The sequence below is a fragment of the Topomyia yanbarensis genome, chromosome 2, assembly GCF_030247195.1.
Source record: "Topomyia yanbarensis strain Yona2022 chromosome 2, ASM3024719v1, whole genome shotgun sequence".
NCBI lineage: Eukaryota > Metazoa > Arthropoda > Insecta > Diptera > Culicidae > Topomyia > Topomyia yanbarensis.
The window spans coordinates 211,798,247-211,820,392 of NC_080671.1; the positions used below are offsets into that span (position 1 = coordinate 211,798,247).

Consider the following 22,146-nt stretch of genomic DNA (forward strand, 5'->3'; position numbering starts at 1 on the left):
CAAGCCTAAACCAAACATTGAAAATACGAGAAAAATAATTTTCAAGAAAGCAAACATTCAAAATTGGATATTCTGAACACCTCGCTAGTACGCAACTCAAATATTGTATGCTGTTTTCAAAAAAACAGTACAAATCAGTCCCGAGTGGTTTCCACTAGAACAACATTTAAGTCGGCCAAAGATTCCTCGCGTCATAGAAAAGGAAAGAAAACGCACTTTACTCGCAACCATCCTGCCAGTTGTACGCTAGACCAAACAAAAGAAAATCTATAAAAATTTGCCTGCAAACCCTGGAGAAACTCAGTATTAAACTATCATTGCTTCGAAAATAATTACTGAAATAATATATAAGAATTCATTTAAAGGGTAATGCAAATAAAATTCCAAGTGTTCTTGAAGATTAACCGGTTGAAAATCTTTCTAAGATAAAACAAATTCAAGTGTTTCAAGTACAAGGATACACTATCTATTGGTGGGACACAATCCACAGATAGAACAATTTGTCTAGATAGTTTTTGTAATTTTTCAGGATAAAATATATTTTTGTTTTATGTAAAAATATATCCGAAATCATACTAGTCGATTTATAAAAAAAATCGGCATAAAATAATATTGAATAGACATGCTTCCAACGACAATGTAGGAAATGGTGATTTTTGTATAGTTTGCTGGTATCTAAAAAGCCGAGCACTTAGCGAACAGATCTTAGTAAAAGATACAATTATGTTTTGAAACTCTAGAAAAAATTTACAGGAAATCAGCAAGCAAGTGTTATTTGTTGATTATTCGGTTGTTTGAAAAACTTTCGAGCTTAACTTGTAGGTACTTAATAGTTGAAAAGTGAAAATTCTAAACTTAAATTTCAACAGCGTTCAGAAAGCTTCCATAGCGAAATTCAACAAAAATATTTCGCGAATTCTTCGTGTGCACATAAATAGTATCTTTTGATATTCCGTTTTTTCACTCTTCTGCTCAACGTAGTGAAACATCGCCAATGTAATATTCTCTAAGTATTAACAAGCTCATACTAATACAATGGTAGCGCATTGCAAACAAGGAATATATCTGTATACCGCTATATATCGCTATAAGTATATCTTTGTTGTAAATTCATATTATACCAAGGAAAAATGATCAATTAGCTTCAAATTTGATAATCTCTACCTTTGTAATTTTTTTGGGATCCGGTGTACCCGTTTCCAAAACTTCGACTCTCTGGTACACGTTCGGCGAATTCAACCACCTGGAACGATCACCTCCTTTGCGGAAGTCGCCTTTCTTCCATATTCTGCAACGAACTGACTCATGAATACTTATACTAAAACTTTTTTTAATGTCATCATACCCTTGCTTGAAGAGCTCCTCTTCTTCTATCAGATATCCCAACGAAGAAACTGCAGGGGGCACTTCAATGTCATTTTTCGGTTTCGGATGATCATGTTTGACTAAAGGATTTCTATAAATATAGCCTGTTCTAAAACCGGCGTTGTCCAGCATTCGCATTAGGGCTTCAAAATCGGCCCCACCTACCCTCCATTTGGGTACCTGAACAAAAGTTGAAAATATAATTTAACTTTATGTTCAATGCGGGTGTTATATACCTGCGAGCGCTCCTTATTATCCGCCGAAATTGTTGAAACACCTTCTGGTGGCTTCCGCGAAGCGTCGTATATGGCTTTACGAGTCTCTTCAGGAATTACAATAAGATTATCAAGTCCAACTGGCAGTAGTTTCAATTGTGCTTCACATGCGGCCACAATGTGAGTGACTGTATAAAATGCTTCCTCAACAGTTTCTCCACAACAAATTGCACCGTGATTTGAGAGTAATAAAACTTTAGATACTGGCCCAAGACTTCTCAACAATTTATCCTTTTCTTCCGGTTCATAAAGAGCTTTGGGAAGACAAAGTTCATTAAATCAATTTACAATACAGCCAATGCTTTTTACAAACCTCCAGTGTATGTGTGAGCAGATATTTCACCAAGCAGAGCACTGTCCTTAGTGAGTGGAATTAAGCCTGTCTTCAAAGCAGAAATGGCCACGACTGAATTACATCCGACGTATATTGCACATCTTATATCAGGTCTTGCGGCGTGTATTACGGAATGCAACGTGAATTCTAGAAGAAAATATATCATTATTTAATTGCGAACCACACAATCCTTTTTGCACCAATAGAATATGATCAACAAATCAGACTACAAACATTATATTCACGCTTATTATTGTTTACGACGAATGCAAGATTTGTTAGAAAGCGATTCGAACGAATAGTAAGCCCATTTGATTTTGCTGTCGTAAACGGGAATACAAACCACTTTCGAACGAATCTCGCATTCGTAGTAGACAAGAATAAGGGTGATTGTCTTTTGGTACAATTAAAATATTGTTGAGCAACGTACGACTAGTGTTGACGCCAAAATTAGTTGTTCCTTGCTCCACTACTTGTCCTTGCATGTTCACTTTGTTCAACGAAGAAGCAGTAATTTCATGATTGAGAACACCAAATGGATTGACCAGAAATAATTCCTGATCAGCATTTAAACGAGCCGTTATGTGACTGCCAATACCCTGGGCCCAACCGTACAAGTCCATTAGTCTGAAAGCAGCAGCCAGTTTGCAGCGCAGAATTTTTTCACCTTTCTCATATCCCATCGCTTCAACTCCACGAATATCGTTTATCGGTACAACACAGTTTGAACTTTTGAAAACGCTACCAATACGAGCAGCTGGCATTCCCATGATATCTGATAATTGTTGCAATATATTGGACGATCCTCCTTCTCGCATTTGACCATCTACAATACGTTCAAGCTCCTCGCGAAATAATCGAGAGTTCATTATGGCCTCCACTCGTTTGCGACGCTCCATCTCTCTCATATCCGCCTCGATGTCAGCAGGGCGTGTTTTGTTGTATTCATCTTCTTCTGCTATCGTGTCGATACCATTTGTGTGGAGAACAGCCTCAGTTTCCGCCATCTCGTCAACCCTGAAATTAAATGGCACTGTTAGTGAGATTGGCGCACTATTTGAGGTGAAGCTATATTATCTATTTCGTTGCACAGAATATAGTATCAGTGTATTATTTCTTAAACATCCATTCGATATATATTCAACCCTATCCCATCTACAGTTTTTCGCAAATTAAAATAGAAAAGAAAGTTATCAAAAGTGTAGTTTGCTTTACAATCACCACCACAGCACCACCAGACACACAGAGTGCTTTTGGTAGTTATGTTAATTTTACGAAACTTTTTCACAGTAATGTTTCAAAGATTTTCTTCCATTTAATTCCACTATGTTTTTATAGTTAGATGCACTTGCACTTCACTATTTAACAGATACCGGTATTTCGATTACTACTTGTAATCTTCTTCAGTGTTTGTATCAGTCTAGTGTTTGTATCAGACTGATACAAACACTGAAGAAGATTACAAGTAGTAATCGAAATACCGGTATCTGTTAAATAGTGAAGTGCAAGTGCATCTAACTATAAAAACATAGTGTAATTAAATGGAAGAAAAACTTTGAAACATTACGTACATTCCACTAAGACCTCCGTTCGCGTATATGTTTTTCACAGTGTTGTTTTTGCAACTTTCTTAATATACAAGAAAGCTGTTCTTTTTATTTATTTTTTATTTCTTTATGGGCCAAGGGGTGTGGCTAGCGGGTTGTATACATCCTTAACCTGACGGACGAAGCTATGGTGCCTTGAACACAGGCAACGCAGATCAAAGGCCATCATTTTTTTTTTTTGAGGTCGCTAGCCGTGCATTGAAGAATGCCTAAAACTCTGAACTAGGCCCCGTCGAGTCCAGTCCGTCATCTGTCCGTCTCGTCCTGTCGTGTCTGGGGCTTCCAGGTTACATGCATTCACCAGACGAGACTAGCTTGTCAGCTTAATTGTGCACTGATTTCGTAGAATCGAGGCGATCATCGAAATGATAGATCCTACGAGTGAATGCACTTGGCCCAGTCACCTGTCGAGCATTTGTATATTTGCGTGTGTGAATGTTTACGTGTGTATGGGAAGTGTTGCATGTTGAGATATGTGTGTTACCTGTAAATATGTTAATACAATATGCATGATGTTAAAATAAGACATGTGTAATATGCTACTTACAGTTTGTTGTTCGTTCCTACTTATCTGATTCAATTGAGTATGAAAGTACATCTTAATTTTTCTAAAACCTGGCGACGTCTGATGGCAGCGAATAGTCATTGTTGACAGCAATGTTGCCCTTTTATGTTAAATTATCTCGGAGAAGTCATCAGAGGAATATGACGCATGAGATCAAAAATAAATAAAATAAAATAAAGAGTAGAGTTAGTACTGTTATTGAATATTAATTGAACAACACATGTACCATGCAATAAAACTACTTGGAATCGTCCAAATGCCAGAAAATGATATATATATATATATATATATATATATATATATATATATATATATATATATATATATATATATATATATATATATATATATATATATATATATATATATATATATATATATATATATATATATATATATATATATATATATATATATATATACATATATATATATATATATATATATATATATATATATATATATAATATATATATATATATATATATATATATATATATATATATATATATATATATATATATATATATATTATATACTATATATATATATATATATATATATATATATATATATATATATATATATATATATATATATATATATATATATATATATATATATATATATATATAATTTACCATTAACGACAATTAACTCCGTTAGAAGTTAAGTTTCTCATGCTATGCTGGACGGGAATGGATCATTGACGTGCATCGGTAAATCAATCGTACCTTCATTTATCCAATCCGAATGAATCGAATCGAATGCACGAATTGAACACCAGTAAAAAATGACCAACGAATCCCAAGAAGGATCACCCACTATTTCATCATATAAGTCAGTTCTGCATCCATTCCCTGGTACACATGTCACAAATATTCAGACGCCCACATACACAGATAGACACACGGCTAGCACACAACTGTACACTAGTACCAAAAACCACAATTATTACAACACAACTAATAGGGTTCTACTGTTATTTTTTTAATGCGCCTGTGCACGTTGCCGAGGTCGACCGATAAATCGACACACAATGACTTTCACTGCGAGCCGTGCTCACAAAGACAGCCGTTAAGCTGTTGAACAATGTCTGCAAACACAGCCCACAGAAAAAGTCAATCCATGGCGACCTGCCAATCGGCCACGCCAGTGAGCACAGGCTCTTAGTTGACTGTTAGTTTGGACTGGTGCAGAGTATGAAAAAACACAAAACATAAAAAAGGTCCATAAGCCCTCTCGGTCTCCTCGATGCACCACTATCGAGGCGCAATGCAATAACCATCCTAAAGCAGGTGTCTGCTCAAATATGCTTGAAGATGTTTGCAATACCGTCAAACCCGTCAACCTAGGAGAGGGAACGCAGATCAACGGCCATCATTGAAATGATAAGTTCTGCGTTTGAGATGTACTTCCCCCGGTTGCCAGATGAAAACCTGTAATTATTGCGTGTGACATTGTATGTAAAGTCTAATTATGAGTCCTGTGGTGATGTGTGCGTGGAAGGTGTGAGCTTTAGCGTTCGAGTCCAGGGCTGCATATCTATCTGTTGGCGTGGATGCTCACTAATTGCGTTATAGTGTAATCGCGAAGGACTCTAGCGTTTATATGTTATGTTTGTCGCTTGCGCTAGCGTGTGTAACATCGCGTACATAAATTTGATAATCGTGTGGCCATTCACATATTCGCATGTGTTCTTGAATAATTGCGCGCGGAACGTGAGTCTGATGCTTAATTTTTAGTGTATGATAAAGATTCTAGAAGAGTCAGTTTCCCCATATCACTAGAGTTCTCGGTCGTGTCGCCGTGAAACGTTTTGTCTAGTGAGTATGAGCGTCATTGTTTGATTGGTCCATTTGAAGGTATGAGTTTAGGCTGCTATAACCGACGATAGACTTCTGGCAATTGCATGTTTGCGTTTGTGACCAGGTTTGTGTTATCGCAAAGGTAACGAGAGTTTGTACATTTGGAATAGGAGAGATTGTGAGTGTATATGAGAGAATATGCAATTAATTGTGTTAGTGAGTGTTAGTATGAATGTAATTTAGGATATACAGTGAAGATCCGATTTTATCAGCCCCCAGACTAACCAAGTTGAATTCGAGTAAATCCTTTCTTGAGCATATTTTTCTTATCTTATCTTCAGAAATATGCAAAAAAATGTTTTTTGTTGTTTTACACTGTCAGACCCCCTTAAGGGAAGTTTGAGCTAAACAAAGGCTATGAGGCTATATCTAGGGACCAAAGAAGAATATTTTAAGAGCTGCGGTTTCTTAAAAAGAAAGAAAAATATATGTCCCGATTTTATCAATGTCCCCGTTTTATCAGCCCAAAATTTACCAAGAGGCTGATAAAAACGGGTGTTCACTGTAGTAATAAAAGGGTTCATAATATGCCGAATAAAGAAATAAGATGCAAAGAGATTAACTAGAAGTGTATAAATTAACCGATGTTATTTTTGGTATACATCAATAGTGGAAAAGCAAACTAATAGAACTACAACAAAAACAGGATTTCATCATGCTATGCTGACCGGGAATGGATGATTCACGTGCGTCGGCAAACTAGTTGTGCAGTAGGATTCCGTGTTTGGCAAGAAAAATATTTGTGAATTTAAAAGAATAAATCCAGATGTGGTTCAACGGGAAATAAGTTTGAAATTTTTGATATAAAGGGAAACACTTTCGTTCTCTTATGAGAAATAGTGGAATGTTACATTTAGAACATTAAAAATGGTTTCGGTCATTACATTGACGACATCGGTGTCTTTCAGCAGTGTCCGCCCAAATGAGATATTCCATCGAAACAAATATTAAGGGTTAGTCCTACTAGAACGAACTTTGATTTCTTCGCCTGAGCGGCGAGGGGCAGAATTTGTTGGCCTTTCCCTGCGCTGGAGAATGTTTCCCATATTTGATGAGAGCATTGGCCACATCCATCCGAAAATTCAGTCGATGCCACCTATAGCTTGATTGTAATCTTTGACGACCGCCGGTCTTTCAAGTTCAACAAACTTTTTGTATTTTGCGGACCATCGTTTCACCTACACAAAACAAAATACACGAAAAATGAAGGAACGTATAATTTTATTCGTTTTATCATATCAATAGGCTGAATATGGCCGGGTCTAGGTCAATTGGCATAAGGTCATTTGGTAGAAGGCCATTTAGCATAACGGTTATTTGGCATAATTTTGAGAATTGATAACACTGAAGGTCATATGGCGTAACGTACATTTGGCATAATGTTTAATTTTGCGTAAAGTGGGGGTCATTTGGCATAACTTTGAGAAGTGATCACCATTTCCACATTAACTTTTGAAAAGGGCTAATAAGATTTGAAAACAAACTTGTCTTGAAGATTTCTCTTAATTTATAATTTCAATACAGAAGGCCTCTGAATTTGCTTCTACGAAGGATAAAGATGTAGACTAATGAAAAAACTTTTGAAGGTGGGTTTCGTGATGAGAAAACGAAAATAATGTTGATAATTCATGCAAGTAATGGATTTTTACATTTCATACCAAACAAATGTATAGGATTCGCTCAAACTTTGAAAACTTTTTCCGAGGCCCAGAGGGCCGAGTGTCATATACCAATCGATTCAGCTCGACAAATTGAGACAATGTCTATGTATCTAGGGGAATGTGTTCGGTTGTCGGCACACTGGCTCACAACATTACTCCAATTGAACAATATATGGGAATAAGCATACCAATGGAAAGCTAGAGGCCTTAGGTAATAACTTATGAAGGAATTGAATTTATTCTGCCAACTTGAAAAAAATTATTACCAATTTAGTAAATGATAATTTTTTACCATTTTGAAAAATGTGGTCGGTTATCGGCACCCTAAGAAAATTTACTAGAAACGGAAAAATATGACTGATAATCATCAGAATTCAAAGGAAAATTTATTCATTGCAACAACCATCAAAGACATTATGAACATCATTCTTCATCAGAACCACAATATGTGTAGGGTGAAGTGCCTATTTTCACCATACTAAGGAGGGCGCCTCACTGATTCATTAATTACTCGGCCTACAAACAATGGAGTGCGTACAAATTGGCATCAACAGCTTTGCTTCGTTGTTAAGTATCAAGATAATAACATGCATGCGCTGAAAACAGTGAAATTATCGTGTTTGAGCGCAACGAAAACACGAATCGAGTGCCCTTATTGTTGCCCTACCATTTGACTCAATGCGTTAAACAAAGATGGCAGACACTGCTCTAACCAACGGCTTCAAATGGGTAGCGTGATAATAGAAACATAGCGATAATGGGCTCATCACCCTATGTGAAAAACTAGTGCGTATATTACGCCTTGATAAAGTACTGATGGATCGCATTTGCTGCAATTGAGTTAGTTTCAGGCAGTCTATTTTTGCCTTTCTCAATAGAAAAGTATTGCAATTGCTCTGAAAACGGACTTATTAACGGAGACCCGGAGGGCCGAGTGACATATACCATTCGATTCAGTTCGTCGAGTTCGGCAAATGTCTGTGCGTGTGTATGTATGTGTGTGTATGTATGTGTGTGTATGTGCGTCTGTGTGAGTATGTGACCAAAAATGTCACTCATTTTTCTCAGAGATGGCTGAACCGATTTTGACAAACTTAGTCTCAAATGAAAGATACAACGTTCCCATAGACTGCTATTGAATTTCTGATGGATCCGACTTCTGGTTCCGGAATTACAGGGTGGTGAGAATGATCACACAGAAAATGTCGATTTTAATAAATTCTGCAATGATTGCATAAAGGTGAAAATTTTTCCAAAATGAGACCACAACTGCTTCGATTTGTAGTATTAGGTCACTAACATCCATTCAAAGTCTCTTTGGCCACATTGGCCACTATCATCGGTTCTGGAAGCCCCGGCGGAAGTATCCAAATTCAGAATAACAGTCACATCGGTTTCTCAGAGATGGCTAAACCGATTCAACCAAACTTAGTCTCAAAATGAAAGGTATTGCGCCCCCGTAAATGGCTATTAAATTTCATCCCGATCCGACTTCCGGTTCTGGAGTTACGGGTTGTGGCGTGCGATCACATAGCCAATTGCGATTCAAACCGATACTCCGATGAAAGCAAAAAAGGTGAAAATTTCGCTAAAATGTCTCTCAAACAACTTAAATTTGCACTTCTAGGTCATCGACGGTCAAACAAACTTTCGTTGACTACATTGACCACCATAGACGGTTCCGGAAGTGCCCGGGAAAAGCGGCCATCTTTCAAAACTAGCACACTCATATCAATTTCACGGAAATGGTTGGGCCGATTTTCACAAACTTAGTCCCAAATGATAGCTATATTATACCCACAGATGTCTATAAAATTTCGCATGGATCGCTTATATGGTTCCGGAAATATAGACTGAACCGTCCAGTCACATATGAAATTCTCATATAAGCCGGAACTTAATTTTTTTTCAAAGGGGGGACCATGAAATTTCAAAAATCGAATTCGTATTTTTGATGCCAAACATCTTTAAAATGTATGAAACCTCGAGATTTTATGTTATCACGATTTTTTTTTATAAAGATAGACTTTCTGGACTTGGCCGATTTCGCACCTTTTTTCGGTTTAATATTACCGTGGCTGTTTTTTCTTTTACAAAATTTTATAACTCGAAAGATTTCTTTTCTTACATATTTGTCATGTCATGTACAATAATAAAATGTAATATTTGCTTTTAATGAATATAAACAACGCAAACATTCTCGTGTTCATGATTGAGAAAGGCACAATTGCACCGCTAGGTAGATTAAAACAGGTTTTTTTACCAAAGCTTCAGACGGACCAGATAGAAGTCAGCCAAAGGGGGAGGGAAGCTACAGGCAAACTGCCCCCCATTAACAAATTGTCTGGTCGTGACAATCTGGTATATACAGTGCTACCTAGCGGTGAAAACACGAGCAGGTGGGCTTTCTTCATGTAAATGTAAAACGCTAAACCGGAAGTCACCTTCCTGGTTTTCAGAATGGTGCCAAAGATCGATCTCTGGTATCTATTCGTAAAGCCCGTTCCAAAATACACATATTGATTAGGTTATTGTGAGCATTTGCCACCAAAAAATGGGGTGCGAACAACCGACCATGTATGGGTGTCGACAACCGATTTTAGTAATAATTTTGAAAACTGATAAAAAATTGTCGCGAAAATTTCGGTGCCATTCAATATTGAGTCACAAAGTAGAACAAATTCACATCATAAATATTCAATGCGCATACTTATTCGATCGATTTACTTCTTTCTATAACACTAGGTAAATCATAAAAAAAACGTTTAAGTAGAGTTTCACTTGTTCAAAAAATGTATTGGTATCTTCTGTTCTAAGATTCGAGTCTGTTAACTTCAGAAATCGGCACAAAAAGATCGTACTAATATAACACACAAAAAATATTGAATGTGTTGGTTGTAGAACAGAAGATTCGAGTCCGTTTGCTTCAGAAATCGGCACAAAAAGATAGTACTAATATAACACACAAATAATATTTATCAGGATGTCCATGTCTGGTTTCTGTCAAAAGCTACATATGGGCGCCGACAACCGACCAGTGCCGGCAACCGACCACTTTCCCCTATATGTGTGTAAGCATGTATGTATAAAATATCATGTAATTATCTCAGCAATGGCTGAACCGATCTTAACGAAACTAGTCTCAAATGAAAGACCATTTGACACATTATTTTTGTTCTTCGGCATGTTGTTTACTTTCTGAGATATTTGTCAAAGCACAGCAGGTTTTTAGAAAATAACATTCGAACAAATCAATGCTGTCCCACAAACTGCACATAAATAGCTTGTAAAAATACCTTTCTAACGAGCTATAGATCGAAAAAATCCGTTCATGAATGACGGAGATATTAAACATTTTGCATTTTTATTCCCCGCTTACCATTTTCACTAATTAAAAAGGAGACCTTTTCATCCACAGTATTGCTTTACTGCTAATTTAGGGGCAAAAATAAACCGATTTTGAATATCGGGGTATGAAAACAAATCTATTCGATATTTTTTTTCGAGAGTTGTCCTAATGGAGCTGCTGTAGAGCTAGGTTATCGGAAGGGCTCCCCGTCAGAATCACATACTACAATTTGCAGACAAGACAGGCAATGTCGCCCACTAAAACACTGCATTAGGCCAATTGTAGCGGGCCGTGATTCTGAATGTGATATTCATTGTACGGTTCAGGTATGTGCGGGCTCAGGGACTCGCGATCGCGTGTATCATCGTGAAGAGCTCGAGCATTTGTAGTTAACGTGTTCGATCGCGTGTGCGTTTGTATGTCTTGTGTGCTAACGTGTATGTAACTTCGCGTGTATAAATTCTATGTTATAACCGTGTGCCTTTCGCATATTCGCATGTGTTCTTGGATAATCGCGCGCAGACCGTGAGTCTAATACTTTATTTTTTGTTGCTAAGATGCTAAAAGAGTGTGAGATCTTCCATATCACTAGAGTGCCCGGTGATGTCGCCATGGAACGTATTGTCTGGTGGATATGTGCTTTATTTTTTGATTGGTCCTACTGAATGTATGGACCTAAGTTATTAGGACAGAGAGTAATGGTTCTTGGACGTGAGCGATCCATGAGCGCGCGAAAACGGACGTTTGTAGGTTCGTGTTTGAGACAGCGTTTGAAACTTCGTGAGTGCTAAAACGTTCTCCTTACTACCGGGGTGTTATGAAGTTTGCGCGATCGCGAACGTAGGTGTGCGTTGTTAATCGCGAAGGGCTTAAGCGCTCGTACGTTAACGTGTTTGTCACGTGTGCTCGCGTTCATGTGACTTCGCGTGTACAAGACTGGATTTTGTAACCGTGGCATTTCCTATATACGTGTGCGTTCTTGGATGGTTAGTTTTTGGTGTACAATTCACATTCTGACAGGGAGTAAGTTACCCCATATCACTAGAGTCCTCGGTCATGTCGCCATGTAACGTGGTGTCCAGTGGATATGAGAGCTTTCTTTTTTTAATTGATCAAATTGAAGGCAAGGACCTAGTCTGTTGATATCAAGGATAGAAACATCCGGAAGTGACCGATTCATGATCGTGCGAGTGCGGGAGTTTTTAGGTTCACGCTTGAGACTTGTGACCTGTGATTTCTTAGGTCACAATATCGTCGCTTTGGTCACTGAGCCCAGCTTGTATATATTTGTAAATATTGTTATTTTTTTGTCGTATAAATAAATAACAGTGTACGGTCTATCTCGTGTATTTGACGACGCCTGTTCTTTGTTTATACTTTGAAATTATTGTTCGTAAATGTCTAAGTAGAATTTAAACGTCAAACCGTTACTACTCCGTGCTTGCATGTTTGAGTCGCGTTTAAGTTCTGCTTAATAGCCCAGGTTGGTGTCAAATGTAGGTTTCCTTATTTATTTGTTCAGAGATTTATTTACTTCTTTATTTATTTATATATTTATGTGCTTATTTATTTATTCATATATTTATTTATATTTGTTATTTATTTTGGTTGTTTATTTATTATTCATTTTGTTATTATATTTTTTTTGTTATAATTGTTCAATATTTAAAAAAATAATCAAGGAAACAAGTACCGCACATTAAATATTCTTGATAGCTTTTGTACTAAAAATATTTCGTGACACCAACCAAAACGATAAAATTTTTGTAAATGTCAACCGTCATCGTCCTGTCATCTCATCATCACCGTCATCAAATGCGGGGTGGGATGCGAGGAGGCGCGGTGGGTATATTTTGGAAAACGGACAGGGCAAGAATAAAATCTACCGCGAAAAAGGAATGCGGTCTCTAATAGGTCATCGGCCCGGAGGAGTGAAGACCAGCAGCAGCGATTGTCACCGTTACTAAGTGACCGCGCGTTTCCAACGTAAAAAAGTGCAGTGATAAGCTGATCCGTAGGATCTTGTTTTCGCCGTTCAGAACCACCACACGAACGTTAAGGTTCTGTCCGGCCAGTCGAGTGGGATAAGTGTGGTTACCGGTTTCTGTGTAGTGTACTAGTACGACGCGAGTGCAAGAACGGTCAGTGATTGGCAAGATTTTTACGCCATTGTAGAGGCCAGTACCCAAGTACCGGAGGGTAGGCTCTACTAGACCGAAAACGCTGTAAATCCCACTCGACTTAGTGTTAGACACTCGTGTAGAAGATAAAGTGCGCATTGTACCACTCTCCGGGCCCAAAAGTGAAACGCAGGCCTCCGCTACAAATAGGCCGAGTTGCTGCTTCGTCTGGAGTCCCCCGTCGCCATCGTCCGTCAGTTCCTGCACCAACATCGAAGCCCGCCCCGCATCCAGCCAGCAGCAAGTCGACCAACGTCATCACGGCCGCAACGTTGTACGAAGAAGGAAACTTCATCAAATAAAAGCGCAAGTAAAACTAATTTGACTGTTTTCAATAGCCCTTCTGGCTCCGAGATTAAAAAAAAATAGTATTAATAAATAAAATAGTGTATGGTCTATATATACAAGTTGTGTCGTCCATTTTGTTTATAGTGTAGTCCTTTTTGGTACTTGTTTCCGCCGAAAATTATTTACGATTCGCTCAGTGACCATAGTGTGGGAAGAAAAGTCCGCCTAGTGTGAATTTCTCCCGGAGACAACCGTGAAACGACCCTAATAGCTGGTGAGTACAGTGTGGCCCCACCACCACCATAAGAACGTTACGAAACCGATACGTAATAATTGGCGCCCAACGCAAAATAAAAGAAAAAGTGATTTGTTTCCAAGACCAGAAGCAAATCCCTTTTTCGTTGTGTCTCCCGGAGAAATTCAATTCACATTGTTCACTTCATTAATCGCTAAGTCATTGGGTCGATATCCAAACTTGAAGTTGATCCTGAAACTTAATTATGATTAGTGGAATTGCGAATTGTTGCGAGTGATGAAAAATTGTATATCTGGCACGCCGTCGTTTGCTAGTGCTTGAGTAGAAAAATTGATCGTTTGTTTTGAACATATTTCATACACAGGTAGCATTGATCGGATTGAATTTGACATTTACTAATACCATTACATTTGTTTCTTGTCGGGTTTTTGTTTACTTTTCTAGCGGGTGTTAAAACTATTTGTGGTTTGTGATAATTTTGTTATTTTTTGCCTTTTTATACAATGGCAATAGCACAGCTCACATTCGATCAAGCTAGTGAGCTGATCCAAGGTTGGTATTTTGATATGAGTGTGGAGTTTTTAGCCGACGATGAACTGAATTATGAATTGACTGCCCGTTCTGTCAGTTTGTCTATCGGTCTCGATCGCTCACGAAAACGCAAGTGGCTGCGAGACCAGTTGAAGGTGGAAAGGGATGATCCGTCGGGAAAATGCCCACGAAGAGTAGTGGGTGATCCTACTGTGGAAGTCGAGGTTTGTACGCATAAGTTTACCGAGTTGAAATCGTGTTTGGAACAGGAGGATGATGAGGAAAAGAAGGTTTGTTCCACTAGAATGGTACACGTCGGTATGCGTTTAGTGACTGTGTTGAGGGACTCGCGGGGGTCGCCCAACTTGCACAGTCAATTGCAAAATACGGTGGTTGAATTAGCGGAGGTTCTTGAACATTTCTTTCGGGGTTCTGCTTCGTCTTTGCAGAGTGATCAGCAAGAGGGAAATGATATTTTAGCTCTGTTGGATGCAGACAAAGCAGATGAAAATCCTAGACCGAGAGTTTCCGTTCTTAGTCAGGATGACCTTGACTGGATCCATTCGTTGCAAGCGAGAATTACGGATCTAGAAGCCGATTTAGCTCGACGAAGAGAAGTAAAAGATGCTGTAACTCAAACTCTTCCCGATCATGCTCAATTTACTTCATATTCACAACACCCCGATACAAATTTCAGAACATTTCAAAACTATAATTTTCCGCCAACAAAGCCTTCCAATTCATTCGATACTTCATCTAGTTACCATAATTTTCAAAATATCCCAGATCGTACATTACATTCTAACAATATACCAATTCCCAACAATACATACAATATTCCCTATCATCCGACGAGAATTTCTAATCCTACTGGAGCAAATCCCGAGATGTACAACCATGCTTCGGCTATCCCATCTTTCCCTAAACGAAATTCACCTCCCATGTATAGTGGTGTTCTACACAATCCGTACCCCGCACCGCACCACAACCGTCACACTCTTCCTGTCTCCAAATGGAACATCACTAAATACAGTGGTGACGATCAAGGGCTGAAGCTAAATGAGTTTCTGGAAATTGTACAGGCTTTATCCCAAGCTGAGCATGTGTCGGAGGTCGAGCTTTTCGAGTCGGCTGTGCATTTGTTTGTTGGTTCAGCGCTCAAGTGGTATATGGCACAAAGAACCACTGGTAGATTGATGAATTGGCAGCATTTGGTATTTGAATTAAAACGCACCTACATGCACCCTGATTTGGACGCGTTGATCAAAATGAAAATTTACCAGCGTCGTCAACAAAAACATGAATCTTTCCACGAGTACTATTTCGAAATCGAGAAACTGTTCAGAACCATGAGTGTTCAGATTCCCGATTACGAAAAAGTACAGATTCTACAGCAGAATATGCGAGTAGACTACAAGCGACAAATGACATTTATTCCGATAGTCGTCCTTGAAACACTTGTTGCTGCTGGACAGAAATTAGATGCATTAAATTTCTCGGCATACAACAAGGTTTTCGGGACGGACAGGAATGTCCAAGTGGTCGAAAGCTCTGAAAACAATTCGAAGAAAAAAAACAAGAACCAAACCCAGACTCAACAGGTGATAGATCAAACCGCAGCAGTGTCTCAGGTCAACCAAAATAGAAACAATTCACACACATCCACTAATTCGTCTCGTCCCAATCAACTTCCCAACAAAAACAACCAATCCTTACCGAACACCCAAACGAGTCAAAATTCGTCTCAAAATACCGCCCGACCAGATCCGGTCGCGGTGCCATCTGGGTTCAATTCTCGTCCGCAGTTCACGTTGGAAGAATTGATAAACACGCACATTCCCCCACCGGCCAATACCTGCTACAATTGCGGTAGGATTGGTCATCACGTAGCGATGTGTAGACAGCCCCGGGGCATATTTTGCAGTACGTGCGGTCTTCGCGGTTTTCCGACTAACTATTGCCCGTTTTGTTTAAAAAACGGACCAAACGCGAACCAAAATCGTCGTTCGCAGACACCCAACGCGTAAGTCAAGACCGTTTTCTTCAATGTACGCCTCCCCCTTACTGGGTGCAGGCCACCAGAGATATTTACCCAGAGTCTACGGAAATTCTTCAAATTACCTACCCTGTCCCCCACGATAACCGGCCGTACGTACACGTAAAGATTTATGGTTACCCGGTACGTGCTCTTCTGGACAGCGGTAGCAATCATACGCTTATCAGCGAAACCCTTTTTTCGCAATTGAAGTACAAAAAGTTGCATCGTCCCTCCAAAAACGTGATTCTACGGTCTGCAAGTGGAGATGAACTGCAAATTCAAGGTCAGGCCCATCTTCCATTTGCTTTCCAAGGATGTGTGAAAATAGTTCCTACTTTGGTAGTTGCAAATCTGTCCATAGATTGTATCTGCGGAATGGATTTTTGGAGGAAATTCAAAATTCAGCCCGCGATGCAAAACTGTGGAGGGATTGAGTCCACTGCGTCGGCATCTATTACCGAACACCCTAGTTCTGCAAATATTTTGACCGATGATGAAATTATGGTGATCGAGAACGTCAAAAAACTTTTCCTTCCTGCTCAAGAAGGGAAATTGACCCTGACCAACCGAGCTCAGCATCGTATCGTGTTGGGAGAGGAATGGAAAAATAAACCACCAGTCCGCCAGTTTCCATACGTGATGTCTCCGAAGACGCAGGATCTGGTAGCCGTCGAGCTGAAACGACTGTTGGGTTTAGGGATTTTGGAACGGAGCAACTCGGATTGGTCGCTTAACTGTGTGCCGGTCATCAAGCCCAACAAAGTTCGGCTCTGTTTGGACGCGCGCAAGATTAACGAGCGGACTGTTCGGGATGCTTATCCGTTGCCTCATCCCGGTCGAATTTTAGGTCAACTTCCCAAGGCTAAATACCTGTCCACGATAGACCTGTCTGAAGCGTTTCTCCAGGTTCCACTGGACCAAGAATCGCGGAAGTACACGGCCTTTTGTGTACAGGGTAAAGGGCTATTCCAATACACACGGATGCCTTTTGGGTTGATCAACAGTCCTGCTACGTTAGCACGACTGATGGACAATGTCCTGGGCCATGGGATGCTTGAACCGTACGTCTTCGTCTATCTCGACGACATTGTTGTGGTGACGGAGACATTCGAACACCATGAACGCCTTCTAGTGGAGATTGCACGTCGCTTAAGGGAAGCAAACTTAAGCATAAACCTCGAAAAGTCTAGGTTTGGAGTGTCTGAGATTCCCTTCCTGGGATATCTCCTTAATACCGACGGTCTTCGAGCCAACCCGGAAAAAGTTCGTCCTATTGTCGAATACGAACGGCCCAATACCGTAACAAAACTAAGGAGATTCCTAGGAATGGCTAATTACTATCGGCGCTTCATCTTAGACTTTAGCGGGGTGACCGCTGCACTCACAAACCTTCTGCAAAGCAAAACGAAAACCATCCGTTGGAACGATGACGCCGAACAGGCATTTTGCGAAATCAAAGAGCGGCTGATATCTTCACCAGTCTTGGGCAGTCCTGATTTCAGCAAGGAGTTCTGTATCCAAACGGATGCTAGTGACGTGGCGGTAGCTGGGGTTCTCACACAAGAACAGGATGGGGTAGAGCGGGTCATTTCATTCTACTCCCATAAACTGACAACGCCCCAGAAGAACTACCATGCCGCAGAAAAGGAAGCGCTTGCAGCCATTCTCGCCATCGATGCATTCCGTGGGTATATTGAGGGTTATCATTTCACCCTAATAACCGATTCTTCCGCGCTGACCCATATACTCAGTACAAAATGGAAGGTCGGGTCACGATGCAGCCGATGGGCGTTGAATCTGCAGCAATTCGATATGACCGTCAAGCATCGCAAGGGCAAGGAGAACGTGGTTCCGGACGCCCTCTCGCGAAGCATCGCAGCTGTTCAAGAATCGTCGTGGTACGCGTCAATGTCCGACAAAGTGGCTCGCCGGCCCGATGATTTTGTAGACTTCAAGATCGACGATGGTAAACTCTTCAAGTTTATCACCGTGAACGATAATCCCTGTGATACTCGCTTCGAGTGGAAAATGATTCCCCCGCCCACCGAAGTTCCAAATATTCTTCGACAGTACCACGACGATTGCTTTCATCCAGGCTACGACAAAACCCTTGCACGGATCCGTCAAAGATTCTACTGGCCTAAGATGGCAGTTGAAATACGGCGGTACGTTCAACAGTGTGGAATGTGCAAGGAAGTCAAAGCTTCTTCCGTCCCTGTTGCACCTGCCATGGGAAACATGAAAATTGCCACCCGCCCTTGGCAGATCGTATCAGCGGATTTCATTGGCCCTCTCCCTCGCACTCGTCGCGGTAGTCAGCACATTTTGGTAGTTTGTGACTACTTTTCGAAATGGGTAATGGTTCAGCCTGTGAGGAATGTCAGTAGTGCCCCCATGTGTGCGATTTTGAAAGACCAATGGTTCCTGAGAAACTCGGTTCCTGAAGTGATAATCACTGACAACGGAAGCAGTTTCATTTCCAAAGAGTTCAAGGAGCTGTTGGATCGTTTCAAAGTTGCCCACTGGCTCAACTCACGATATCACTCACAGGCAAACCCGGTCGAAAGAGTCAACCGAACTATCAATGCTGCTATCAGGACATACGTGAGGGAGGACCAACGCCTTTGGGACACTCGTGTGTCGGAGATCGAGATGGTTTTGAATACCAGTGTTCACTCGTCGACTGGATTCACACCATACTTCATTAATCACGGTCACGAGTACTCTGAAGTTGGCACCGATCATTTACTCACCCGTCTCGATGTAAAGCTGACTTCGGAAGAGATGGAAGAACGACGATCGAAAATGTTTGAGCGAATCTACGACCTTGTCCGCAAAAATCTGGTGAAAGCTCACAATGCTTCCCAACATCGCTATAACTTACGTCACAGAAAATTTTCCAAATCGTTTGTAGACGGCCAGTTGGTGTATCGGAGAAATATGAAACCGTCAAGTGCGGCCCAGAATTATAATGCCAAGTACGGCCAACAATTTCTCCCATGCCGCATCAAGGCAAAAATTGGGTCGTCCTCCTATGAGCTGGAGGATTTGAAGGGCAAAAGTTTAGGGATTTGGCCGGCTGCCCATCTAAAACCTGGTTAGCATAATTTCCGCATTGCAGCTGTACGATTTCGGGAAAAAAAGTATAAAAAAAAAAGAAAACTGAAACACTAATTTATTCGCACGTCCAAATAAAACGAAAAGGCAGCTGCACTATCTAACAACACTCAGAGTCCTCCGGTATCCTCCACCGATCTCAAAGATAACGGTGCAAACTTCGACGTTCAATCTAAAACAAAACAAAAAAAAAAACATAATTAGCAACCAAAAATACTTACCAACATCACGAATCATCCTATTTTCCATCACTACATAAACAATCAACATTAGTCAGCTGAGTATGAGTAGCTGTGACAGATCGGATAATAGACAATCTGACGACAAGGTTGTGCTGGGTTACGACGGGGTTACGTTTGCCCGCCGCCAGTTTTAAGTCGACTTTACACTCTAAGCGTGAATGGGTTAATTCTGCGTAACTTCATCTAGTTTTCTCTCGCATGTCGAGAGAGTAAAAGAAGTTCGCAATGAGTTAACCATTTCACAAAAGTAATAGTCTTTCCGACTCTTGAAAAAGAGTCCGGTAAAGCACAAATTTAAATTTAGGGGCCCCTAGCATAATTAAAAGTTAGTGTTTAGTGTTATTTATGGTATGAATGTGAGTGTAAATGAAGAGGAATGAAAGGCTAGCAAATTGAATTCTGAGTGAGTGTGTGCGGTATGTAAGCGGTAGTGTTAGATGTTTCGTCCAAGGATAGCGCTTGTGACGGTAATGGTAGCAAAAAGAAATGTCAAATTCCGTCTGATTTCTTTCTGGTAATTTTCCGCAATTTGAAGCGTATCCGATCAATAATTCTACTCAGCCAATGCAGCAACGGCATTTATTCTGACGCATTATAGGCAATTTCGACAGTGAAACTTTCACAGTTGTTTTGGGATTGATGGATGGATTGAATCGTTCCTGATTGTGACAGATACATCGGTGAGTGCGCGAGACTAAAAACGGACAGGCTCACTTCCTCAGAGTCACGTAATTTCGTGGGACAGATTCCTCTGGCCTTTGGAAAAATCATTCCACGGAATTAAAACTGGCACTCGGGAAGAAGTAGTCGCGTTTGAAGTCGGCATTCATTCAAAAAAAAAAAAAGAAAACCATTTGGGTTTTTTTTACCCGAGTCGGGGAAAATTATTTACGATTCGCTCAGTGACCATAGTGTGGGAAGAAAAGTCCGCCTAGTGTGAATTTCTCCCGGAGACAACCGTGAAACGACCCTAATAGCTGGTGAGTACAGTGTGGCCCCACCACCACCATAAGAACGTTACGAAACCGATACGTAACAGACTGCGTTTGAAAATTTATAGGAGCTGAGACATTCACTTTATCATCGGGATGTTATCATGTTTACGAGATCGTGGGTGTAGGTGCCGGGGATGGTCGCGAAGCATTTGTATATTAACGTGTTTGTCACGTGTATGTGACTTCGCGTGTATAATTTTGATTTTATAATGATGTAGCGTGTATTCTTGTTTGATCGCGCGCGGACCGTGAATCTGATGCTTAATTTTTAGTGTATGGTACAGATGGTAGTCCGTTTCCCTATGGAAAAGCTTGAGTTCCAGGTCATGTCACCATGGAACGTGTTGTTTAGTGAATATGAGCGTCACTTTTTTGATTGGTTCAACTGAAGGCATTAGTCCAGACTGGTAAAACTTTCGGACGTGACCGTTTCATGATCGCGCGAGTGGTGGGTTAACGTTTGAGACCGCATTTGGAAGTTTAAAGATGCCACGTTTACTTAACTACCGGCAGTCTTCATGTAGGCGAAATCGCGGGCGCAAGTATACGTGGATTATTGCAATTGCATGGTCAGGTTTGTGTTATCGCGAAGGCCACGAGCGTACGTACCTATATGAGTATAGATTGCGTATAGTAGAGATATACTAATAAAAGGAATCATAACATGCCAAACAAAGAAAAAAAGATGCAAAGAGCTTTAATTAGAAGTGTATAAATTGAACAATACTATTCTGGTATACATCAATAATGGAAAAGCAAACTAATAGATGTACAAAAGAAACATACTAATGAAGTAGAATAGAAAAACACATACAACATGCAATCAAACTCGTCTAAATGCAGCAAATGTTAATATTATTATATTAACGACAATTGCTTGCTGTTAGACTTTCATCATGCTATGCTGGCTGGGAATGGATGACTCACGTGCGTCGCTAAATTCATTGTACCCTAATTTATCCAACCCGACTTTCCCGAATGAATAGAACCAAATACTCAGATTGATCACCAGAAGTATCAGCCACTATTCTATCATATACGTCAGCTCTGCATCCATTCCCTGACCCAACTGTCACAAATACTCAGACGAATACATACATAGATAGACATACGACTAGCACATAACAGTTGTACACTAGTACGAAAAACTGCGATTATCACAAAGCTACAATTAATAGGTTTCTACTTATTCTACTTTATTAAATTAATTTAATCATTAAATTAATTCAATTATTAAATTAATTTAATTAGTATATGCATGATGACGAAGTCGGCCGATAAATGGACACACAATGACTCCCTCCGTGAGCCCCGTCCACGGATACCACCAATAGAACAATATTTGCAAACATGGCACACAGCAAAAGTCAATCTACGTCGATCCGCCAGTCGGCCACGACACCGCGCATAGACCAGTGGTTTAGCGTTGGTATGCGCAGGTGCAGAGTATGAAAAAACATATAACATAAAAAAGG

At 40.1% G+C, this 22,146-nt stretch overlaps 2 protein-coding genes across 5 annotated transcripts in view; one reads left to right on the forward strand and one right to left on the reverse strand.

The window, feature by feature from the left end:
* Positions 1-22,146, reverse strand: part of LOC131682835 (protein hu-li tai shao) — a 249,325-nt gene that overhangs the window by 199,745 nt on the left and 27,434 nt on the right. For all 4 annotated transcript variants that reach the window (XM_058964608.1, XM_058964607.1, XM_058964605.1 and 1 more), the window contains exons 2-6: positions 2,405-2,991; positions 1,954-2,121; positions 1,602-1,894; positions 1,346-1,545; positions 1,165-1,288 (exon numbers count right to left, since the gene is read on the reverse strand). In XM_058964608.1, coding sequence (XP_058820591.1) covers positions 1,165-1,288; positions 1,346-1,545; positions 1,602-1,894; positions 1,954-2,121; positions 2,405-2,981 — 1,362 coding nt within the window. In that variant the 5' untranslated portion in view covers positions 2,982-2,991. The remainder of the gene's footprint in view (positions 1-1,164; positions 1,289-1,345; positions 1,546-1,601; positions 1,895-1,953; positions 2,122-2,404; positions 2,992-22,146) is intronic.
* On the forward strand, positions 14,252-19,419 carry LOC131680024 (uncharacterized). Its single transcript, XM_058960758.1, has 2 exons — positions 14,252-16,148; positions 16,292-19,419. Exons 1-2 carry the CDS (start codon positions 14,252-14,254, stop codon positions 19,417-19,419), a joined length of 5,025 nt encoding a protein of 1,674 aa, XP_058816741.1.